The sequence below is a fragment of the Pollachius pollachius genome (assembly GCF_949987615.1).
Source record: "Pollachius pollachius genome assembly, chromosome: 2".
In the NCBI taxonomy this organism is placed as follows: domain Eukaryota; kingdom Metazoa; phylum Chordata; class Actinopteri; order Gadiformes; family Gadidae; genus Pollachius; species Pollachius pollachius.
The window spans coordinates 42,034,585-42,044,796 of NC_136935.1; the positions used below are offsets into that span (position 1 = coordinate 42,034,585).

The 10,212-nt window shown below is 43.9% G+C and overlaps 2 protein-coding genes across 3 annotated transcripts; both read left to right on the top strand.

The window, feature by feature from the left end:
* The first annotated feature begins 2,429 nt into the window (after positions 1 to 2,429).
* sfrp2 (secreted frizzled-related protein 2) lies at positions 2,430 to 4,526 on the top strand. Its single transcript, XM_079758722.1, has 3 exons — positions 2,430 to 2,993; positions 3,337 to 3,417; positions 3,566 to 4,526. Exons 1-3 carry the CDS (start codon positions 2,492 to 2,494, stop codon positions 3,868 to 3,870), a joined length of 888 nt encoding a protein of 295 aa, XP_079614848.1. The 5' UTR covers positions 2,430 to 2,491; the 3' UTR covers positions 3,871 to 4,526.
* A 1,117-nt stretch (positions 4,527 to 5,643) lies between these two features.
* Positions 5,644 to 9,119, top strand: tnip2 (TNFAIP3 interacting protein 2). 2 transcript variants are annotated; one of them, XM_079731011.1, is made up of 6 exons: positions 5,644 to 6,036; positions 6,516 to 6,818; positions 6,987 to 7,025; positions 7,446 to 7,802; positions 8,009 to 8,125; positions 8,244 to 9,119. In XM_079731011.1, exons 1-6 carry the CDS (start codon positions 5,716 to 5,718, stop codon positions 8,544 to 8,546), a joined length of 1,440 nt encoding a protein of 479 aa, XP_079587137.1. In that variant the 5' UTR covers positions 5,644 to 5,715; the 3' UTR covers positions 8,547 to 9,119. The 2 variants fall into 2 exon arrangements, with proteins under 2 accessions (XP_079587137.1, XP_079587136.1); XM_079731010.1 differs by having other exon boundaries at positions 6,987 to 7,076; positions 8,244 to 9,117.
* The last annotated feature ends 1,093 nt before the right edge of the window (positions 9,120 to 10,212 follow it).

Consider the following 10,212-nt stretch of genomic DNA (forward strand, 5'->3'; position numbering starts at 1 on the left):
CTTCACTCCACTGTCTGTGCAGTAGCATTGTAAACAGGCCTCAGGGTATAGGTCGAGGTTTGGGTATCCATGATGTAAGACCACTGATGTCTAGAAACTTTAGTTCTGCCTGAGTAGAATCTATATGATCACCAAGGGCAATTTGTTTTGCAACATGTGATAGTAAAAAATCAATAACAACACCAATGATGGCCACATAAGCAACAATGAATTGGATACATTGGGCAGCAGTAAGACATTAAAACATTTACAAAAAACACATCTGTGGATAGGCAGATGCAACTGTCCCCACTATTGCACTTGAACCATTTTTTATAATATTGCAAACTTTATTTTTTGTTAGCCTTTGATTGGAATACTTTGAAACAAGGCCAGCTACTTCACCGGAGTGCAGCTTCCACTGGGATGGCATTGTGGTTAAAGCTGTGCTATCACCATTAAGGGGTTCCCTGCTGTCCATAACAAAGCTAGCAAAAGTGCATGTAATCTGTTTTACCGCCTTATCATATACAGGTTGCCCAAAGAAAGTCTATTCTTTATGATAATGATTTGTCACCTGAAGGTTTCGACAGGGTTTAACATTTATGTAATGTATCTCTGCTTCTTTACTGTTATTATTCTGGTGTTGTATTCCATGTTAAGCAGCTTTGTAACGCCATTTTGCACGAAAAGTGACCTGTAGCTAAAGCTTGATTCAATTTAAGTTCATGCACGCCTAAGTGTTTTATTCACAGTGCTGTATAGTATGAGACATGCAAGTAAAGCTAGGCCAGTGAAGCTGCTGCTCCTCTTGTAGACTTACTAAACCCTCAAACTGGTTAATAGGGTGCTCAAACTCTCCAACAGTGTTGTGGGGAGATCTGAAGAATGGCTTTATCACTCCGGACATGAATGCCACTGATAGTGACCATGGAATACGACCATGGAATTATGTTGTCCTCCATAAAAATTCTATTCTCCCTCTTATTCTCTTATTTCTATATGCTATTTTTTCTAAAAATAAATGTATCATTTTTTTAATCAAAGGATATAATTTAAAATGTAATCCAAAAAAGTGTTCCAAAAAGGTATTCCTACAAAAGTTTCCCAAAAAAGTTCTGGGGTCCTAAAAAGGTTATCCCAAAACATTATTAAAAAAGTAATCAAAATAAAGTAATAAATAAAAATAAGTTATCTGTACCTTTCGAAATGAAAATCTCTTTCACAAGGGATTGGTTTTAAAAGCTACTTTTGATTCAGTTCAGTTCAGTTAATGTCTTTAATTCTACCAAAATTTATATACATTTCTGCATTTACTAATTGGGAAGAATGTAACCACAGCCACTTGCTATCAAACTGCTCGTGTAATGCAATAGCTGTAAACTTAAATGTTTGTCATCTATCGGTGATACACAGCATACAATGTTCATAATAAGGACAACATGACATTTTGATCAGCAGCTTAGGTGGAACAACTTTGACGATTGGTTAAAAATGATTAAAGGGTCAAGGTTTTGGTGAGATGATTGCAGTACAGAAGCAGGCTGTAGTTTTTGAAAACTGTTTTTTTAAGCAATAAAGTGGACTAATACTTAAAAATGGAAACAGTTTAGAGCGAAAATTGTCTTATGAGATGGTGACTTTTTTCCACACAAATGGATATACATCACGTCGTTCTGCAGACGTAGTATCCACCTTCTAATTACCATAAAGCATTCATATTTCCATAGAGTTGTGTATTTAAAGTATAAGTAAGTGTAAATACGTTTTTAATGTAAAGAGCGGGGAGGGGGGTGGAATCGGGCAATGTCAAAAGTGAGAAACACCATTCTATACCGCCGATGAAGCAGACCAACTCGAGGGACATTAAATGGGAATATGAACGACTGTATTGCACAAGTGAGGCTCGTTTTCACCCCTGGGTATAGTGAATGGAAGTCTGCTTCTAACACCAGGGAAACAGCGTTTCTGCAGGGTCTAGACCGAGCGAGGGACACGGAGGATCTCACCCTTGCTAATGATGATGAATGAGTGCGTGACGGACATGAGTGAGGGCCTCTTTGGAGAGCGTGAAAAAATGAATTCGCACCGCTTTTTGTCTGAAAGTAAAGTCAATTCATGGTTTTGTTCTTGGATAGGTTTCCGTCGCTTTGGGAATTGTCAGTCCAACGATATGGGGTAACAGGCCCCTGGAGATCTGAAGACCTAAGTCTACATTATATTGCATGACAATATGCCCAATTTGAGCGATGGAACAGTCTAAAAATATAGAAAATTGCAAGTGGTAAGCCCATCCAAATGTTGACATGTATACTTAATCCACATTTTACTCGGTTTCACCTGATAGGAAGAATCCTGGGGTCTGAAGGGGGGCTATAATGGAGACTCCTCCCAAATGTCAAGAGAAGAAAACCTGAAGATACAGCAGCACCGGTCCCAGACAAGTCTCTCCCCCCTTCTCTTTCTGCGCTGGTGGACGCTTAAGCCCATACGTTTAGTTTACATCGACATCATGAGGCGCTTCATTCTCACACTGCTATGGGTGGTGTCGTTACCTTCGTGCATGGAGGCTATCCACGGATTATACAATTTTGGCCAACCTGAATTCTTTCATCAAAAGAAGAACAACTGCAAACCCATACCAGAGAATCTGCATCTGTGCCACGATATTGAATACACGGAGATGCGCCTGCCCAACCTCCTGGGCCACGAGACCATGAACGAGGTCCTGCAGCAGGCGTCCTCCTGGACCCCGCTGGTGCAGAAGCAGTGCCACCCCGACACCAGAAAGTTCCTCTGCTCCCTTTTCGCCCCCGTTTGTCTCGATGACCTGGACGAACCGATCCAGCCGTGCAGGTCGCTCTGTGAGAGCGTTAAGAACGGCTGCGCGCCGGTGATGAACGCCTTCGGGTTCCCATGGCCCGATATGCTGGACTGCACTCGGTTCCCCGCCGACAACGACCTGTGCATCCCCCCTGCGGGCATGGACAACTTCGTCCCGGTTACTAAAGAAGGTAGGCTAAGTTCCGTCGGACGTTGATGTAATTGATTAATTGAACTTTGATTGAACTTTTTCAAACCCAGATCAGATTAACCTTTTAAAATATGCATTTTACATTCGACAATAGGCTATACATTTTATTTTTTCCAAATATCCTGTTTTTTTTTGGGCTACACTGAATAGTTAATGTTAATAATTAGCCATGGTATATGTGCTTATAAATGCCTTTTACCGTTTCGGCCGCAGAGAAGAACTCCGGAATCCGCCGAGCGACAAATAGCACCTTTTCAAATGTGTGCAACATAACCCTTGACATCACCTGTTGCACTGGCATGTTGTTGTTGTTGTTGTTCCAGTGCCCAGAGTGTGTGAGGCCTGCAAAGAAAGAGAGGAGAATGACAATGAAATCGTCGACAACTTATGCAAGAATGATTTTGGTAATACCCATAATAAATAAATTGATCAATTTATAAAATGTTATATTGTTTACTTATTCAAATGATGCATACAACAAAACATAAAATGAATAGGTTATAGCAATAACACGTGGGTCTATCCATCTTCTCCTCCCGCGCGACGCCGCAGCTCTGAAGATCAAGGTGAAGGAGATCTCGTACATCAACGGCGACACAAAGATAGTGCCGGAGACAAAGAGCAAGACAATCTACAAGCTGAACGGCGTGACGGACCGGGACCTGCGGAAAACCGTGCTGTGGCTCAAGGACGGGCTGCAGTGCGTATGCGAGGAGATGAACGACATCAACGCCGCGTACCTGGTTATGGGCCAGAAGCTGGACGGACACCTGGTCATCACCTCCCTGAAGCGCTGGCAGAGGGGCCAGCGGGAGTTCAAACGGATCTCCCGCAGCATCCGCAAGCTGCAGTGTTAAAAGTGTTCACGTGTTAAAACAGACTAAGAAAAAGGGCCCCTTTTGTCCGTTTAAACGTGATGTGTTCATTAATTTAATGCTGCACATCAGCAGCAGGTGTCTGGAATAATGACTCTTTGGTGGGATGGGGTTGAACAGGCCTAGGCCTGTACAATGAGTTGATGCAGTGTTGGGTAGGCTTATAATAAAAGCAGGCCTAGGTGCTGAATAGGTATAGCTTATAAATTGAATTGGGTGATTCTGATTGGTGGGACATATAGGTCTACAAATTAAGGATGTTTTGTCATTTTGTACCTATCCATTTCTCAAGCAAAATGAGAGATAGCGGGCTATATTCTCTGCGTGTTTGTAGGCCTATGCTTTTCGATGAAAATGTGATTGAATGGGTTATTTTTCTACTTACTTTTTGCTCTTGATTTTGCGGTTTGTCTTCATGTTTCGTTATTAAAAACATTTCAACTCCACGTATTCATTCAAAGGTAGGTTTGATATTCGTGGTTCAGTTAAGATTAAGTAAATTGCAATTATACTTGAGCGCATAGCAACCATATTCTACCTTTATGTTTACTGTTTTTGTTAAAGTAGCCTATTAGGCATAGGTACTCTGTAAATAGCAAATACTGTTCAACTGGTGCAAAATAAAGATGAAAATTTCTACAAAATTCAATTTAATTCGTTTGCTTAAACATGAAGGCATGCAGCGTTGAAAATAAAACCTACCCTGCTCTGCAAAGGAGAAAATAGTAATTGAGTCAACAGCGCCATCTGGTGGAGATAAACGAATAAGCTATTATGAGATACAGCTGTGGTTGTTTTCCTCCTTGGTTCTTCTTTTTAAACACAGTCCTTGTGATGTGTTCCAATGAACGATTAAAAAGGTAATGGGGTATAGGCCTAAATACTTCACCGCGGTTAGAATAGATTGGGCTCATGTTAGAGGCTCGGTTACAGTGGTGGAATGCTAAGAAACAACATTGAGCTGTAAAGAAATGGAGGCATATCTTCAGAAACCAGACTAGTTTTTGGCCTAGGCATACTAATCCTCTCTCCGTGGAACCCTGTCATTGTTTCACGTGTGATTGACATATCATCAGAATCAGTACGGATTTAATCTTCTCTTAAACTCTAGCAAAAAATGTGACAATATTCATTCCAAAACATTGTTGTGTACGTGATTCTACCCAACCCTTCTGCCTTGTACCAGGGCCGCGGTTTTCTGATGAGGGGCGTGGGGCGTGGCTTCTACAATGGGCGTGGTATTCAGTTCAGTGCGCAGTTTTCAGTCTGCCTTTGAGGAAGCAGTGACTCTCTGTGTCTCACCACAACCAGGGAAAGTTAGCCACTATAGGCGATATGAACTTAAATTTGGTGACTGTCCCAACTCAAATAAGCACACAATGAAAAACCAACAATTCAGTTGAATTTGTTCGGCCCCGAATAACCTTGTTCAGCCATGAATTGGCCTTGGGGCGTGTGGGCTAAACCTCCCCAAAAGTCCTTAAGTTTCGTTTACTGTCCCGGACCATTCAAAATAAAATAATTTTAACGAATTTAATTACAAATTTGCGGTGGGGATAGTTTTGTTCGCATGTACGATCAACGACTATCGTACGATTTGCTAAATTGTAGGCAATCGCAAAACTCGGGTTTACGACGTTTCAAAAATCCCGTTACAGGGAAGTCCCCCCGCGAGGAAATCCCCGTACGCTGACGGAATATTATCGCCACATCTCTCACACAATTTCGCCGTTGTTCTCTTTGAGCGCAGATCTCTTCAGCAACAAGCACATGTTTGAATATCGAGGGCTGCATACGAAGAAGAAGTAGGCAACATCTCGGTTTGCGATGGAAAACGCCAGTGTTGATATGGTCAGTGAGGTGAAGATACGGAGTTATAACGCTTTAAATACGCTTTATCACGAAACGCAACAAGATATCGTGAATTTAAACACGCAGCTGTGCATACGGGACAATGTCATTGGCGAATTAAAAGCGAAGCTGGGGAAATACGAACGGATCTCTATTCATGTTGATGAAAATGAACCTGTCCTCGTTGGACCTTCCAAATCATTGATCGAAAGCTTGTGCCAGGAAATCTGCAAATTGAAAAAAAGAAAAAATGAGTTGGAGGTAAAAGCTGACAGACAGGCAGACGCATCGCAACAAGTGAGTTGTAGTACTTTCTGCTCATTTGCAATGCATGTGGCCTTATGCTGGGGACTGGTATGTCATTGCCTCTGAAGAGGCAACATATTGGACCTTCAGTCAAGTTTTGTTTTGGGGAAACTGCTCTTTTGAACAGCTGAACTATCAACAAACCAAACAGTGGTATTGCACTAGCTAGCCTGCTCGTCTAAATGTCTGACCCAATGTCTGAAGTGTTTCCCATCCAACAGGTTGAATCTGTATGTTTCAACCTGATGTCTGTATTTGTGTGTTTTGTTGAGCATGGTTTATGTAATATTATGCTAAATATTTATATGGATTTAATTTAAAACACACAGAGAGACACACACACAAAAACACACACGTAGGATATTAACAGAACACTCCCTTGTCCTATATATATATATATATATATATATATATATATATATATATAAATATACGTTTTTACATTCAACATCATCCCTCTGTTCTTCCAGGAGATCCAGGGTCTACGGGGCCGTCTGGTGGAGAGCGAGCGGGAGCTGGAGCGTCTCCGGGCCCAGCCCGAGCACCGCAAGGACCAGGAGATCCACCGGCTGCGGGCCCGCCTGGTGGAGCAGGAGCGGGACGGGGCCACGCGGGCCGTGCTGTGCAGCTCGCTGGCGGAGGAGGCTGAGCAGCTCCAGCTCCAGCTGGGCCTCACTATCCGGACCTGCCAGGAGCTGATGGCCCGGCTGGAGGGGGGGAAGGCCGGAGGGGGAAGAGCAGAGGAGACCCCCTCCCAGCAGAAACCAGAAGAGGTGGGGTTTCTGTTTGTGGCGCTGTAATTATTGGACCTGAATTATTGGTGTTGGAGTTCAACCTTTGGACGTTCAACCTTTCATTTCTCCGTTGGGCTCAATGCAAGTCATTTCAAGTACTTAGGTGTCATCTTTCTCTCTCTGTTTCTGTTTCTGTTTCTCTCCAAGACGACGGAGGCCTCCAGCTTGATGAGTGATATCGCTGTGGTATGTCAACTTAAGGAGGATAATAGACTGCTTAAACAGCGAGTGGCACATGTAAGAAAAAATACTGTTTACGAGCGATTCTTTTAAGTCGTTTTGGCCACTGGTTCATTGTAAATATTCGTAACCGGGGCTGAAACTGTGGGGGTTTAGCGATGCTTGTAGACCCTGAGAACCACAAGGTCCCAGTAAGCAGCCAGGGGGTACGCCCCCGGCACCTGTCACAAAGATCAAACTCTTTATCGGAAATTAAGTCCTCCTTATGCTAATAACGGGCTGGCGTGTAAACCCCCACCATGCTGCTAAATAACACTGTAGCTTGTTATCAAATGTTTTTTTCGAATACCTCGTACATGCACAACGAAAAACGCGCCACGTGTCTGAAAACGCCATCAAATGTAACGGACGCCATTTATTTTTCAGGTGGAGAATCTGAACGCCAAATGGCAGAGGTACGACACGAGCAGGGAGGAGTACGTCAGAGTGTTGTGTCACAGGCTGAGAGACTGCAGCGCCCAGGTCTCTGCCACCACCACCAGCACCAGCACCAGCAGCAACACCACCAGCACCAGCACCAGCAAGAGCAGCAACCCCACCGGCAGCAACAACAGCAACCCCACCGGCAGAGCCGCAGGCGCCGGCCTAGTGCTGCTCCAGCAGGAGGTCACCAGACTCAACGGCCTACTGGCAGACAAGATGGACAACATTGACAGGCTGGGCCGGGAGATAGAGGAGACCAGGAGACGGAACAAGGAGCGGATACAGACCCTGGAGCAGCAGGTCAGGGCTCCATCTCTTGTGTTTGAATCTGATCCGTATGGCTGTATGTCGGTACGGCATCCACCTCCGCCTCAACCTAGTATAGCTTTGAATCAGGCCTTTCATGCAGGATGTATGGCCGCCTGGGGTATACGATACGTAATGAAAAGCCATTTAAAGTCCATGAATGGCATGTTGACGTGGGAGACACCCCCCCTCGTCCTCAGGTGCTGATCTACACGGAGGACTTCAGGTGGGAACGGGCCGACCGGGAGAGAGCTCAGGAGAGGATCCAGAGCCTGCAGGACCAGCTCGCCCGCCTGCAGCAAGAGCTCCACATACAGGTAAACCCGCGTGAAAGCCAATCACATAGATCTCCAGTCAGACGCCCACAGAATACACACCCACACACCCACATAAATAAACACCATTGTGTGGACTCACACCATTATTTCTCTTCAGGAGCCAGAGGATGAGAGCCTTGAAGTGGCACCCTTGCGCCGCATGGTGCACACCGAGCAACGAATCTCCCTGAGGCGTCACGGGCAACAGTTGGTACGGTCCGCCGCTGAACCGTCACAACAGCAGCAGCAGCAGCTGCAGCTGCAGCAACCACCTGCAGTCGCCATGGCAATGCCCAGCATGGTGTGGGGGGGGCATAGCCAGGGCCAAGGAGAACTTTTGTGCCCGCGCTGTCAGAGCAGGTACAGCGACGCGGACGCCGTGGAGTATCTGAACCACTGCCAGGAGTGTGCCAACCTATGACCATATATGGCCACGCCACACTGGCACTGAAAACCACTGAACACTACATACCGGAGAAATTTCGTATTTATTTTTGTTCATGATACATGTGGGGGAGCTTCAAACGTTTCTACTACAGCTCCATTGTCCTTGGACGGGGTTCATATGAAGTTATCATAAGGCCTGTTTAAGACCCTTTTTGTGTGTGTATATAAATGTGTATATGTATATATTTATATATGTGTGTATATATATGCATGTATGTGTATATATATTTTATTTGTATTTATTTATATACTGTATATCAAACTATATCAAACGTGAGATAAACAGATGTTAACGCAATGCGATATACCTCAAATTTGTAATTGAAAACATTTTTGCACTTTTCTGACTTATCTTAAAATCATTTAAAGGATTACCATATAGGAACATGTAATGTATAAGCTGTTGAGATGGTTATTGATACCATGGTGCTATTTTTATTATGTAATATTTAGCTTGAGTTTTTTCTGACAGAATATTATTAGTTTTATATACTAAATTATGTAATATTTGTATCTGGAAAATATTCGTAATATATTCTTCAGCTATAGTTATATATTATTTTTAAACAAATAAAACAGTCTCTCGTGTATTTTGCATCACGTTCATTTGTGTTCGGTGAGGGGCTTTAATTTGGAGATTTTGTCTAAGGATCTTTTAACAACACACAACAATAGCTCACCACACAATATCGTTGTGCAAGACGCTGTGTGCGTGTGTGTAGTTCCCCGCCTGCGCGGAAACCCCCCATCACATCATACGGCCCGCCTGGCCCTGAACAGACAAGCTGTGTAGCAGCAGGAGCAGGACACAGATTCCCAGCTGTTGTGTGGATATAGTGAATCGCAGAGGGAGTAAACTGCATGCATACACACACACACACACGCACACACGCACACACACACACACACACACACACCGACAGAGAAAAATAAATAATAGATCAGGTTACGTTCAAAGTTGAACAAATACACATGGATTAGTCGGTGGTGAATAGGTTAGGTTCGTTTGGCGTGTACACAGGAAACACGGACATCCCCTAAAGAAAAAAAAAGGAAGTAGCTACTAAGAGTGCACTTAAAACTTTCTTAAAGACAAACCACCCCTTTTATTCTTTCTTTGTATGTTGATATAACACAACGGCCGGTTATTATTTACTGCAGCCAGTAGCAAATCAGAACTGTCGCGGTAGCATGTTGAGCTCAGCCCTCCCACGAAATGACAAATGGCAACTCGAGCAAACGCACTCATCAGTATCTCCGAGGAAGAGTCAACTGATTTTATTATATGCATCATGACCCTTGCTTTCGCATTGCTGGATGAACCCCTATCCCAACATTGAGCACCGTACTATGCATGCTTACCACACAATTTACCCCACACAACTGACTTTAATTAATACCCAAAAGATTAACATATCACGAGGCTGCCCGGGATTCTCCCCCCGCCCCCCACAAGCAGACACACACACACAAAAGCCCACCCACCGGGACTCATTCACTCACCTTCCCCAACAGCCATGGAAATAAAGTGGGTCACACATTTCCACTCTGGTGCTGTGGGACCTTTCTGAAAGTTATAAATATAAGTCAGATGACTGGTGGTAAAATCAGTTCCTGTAGCTGACTGTAGACTTACAAGC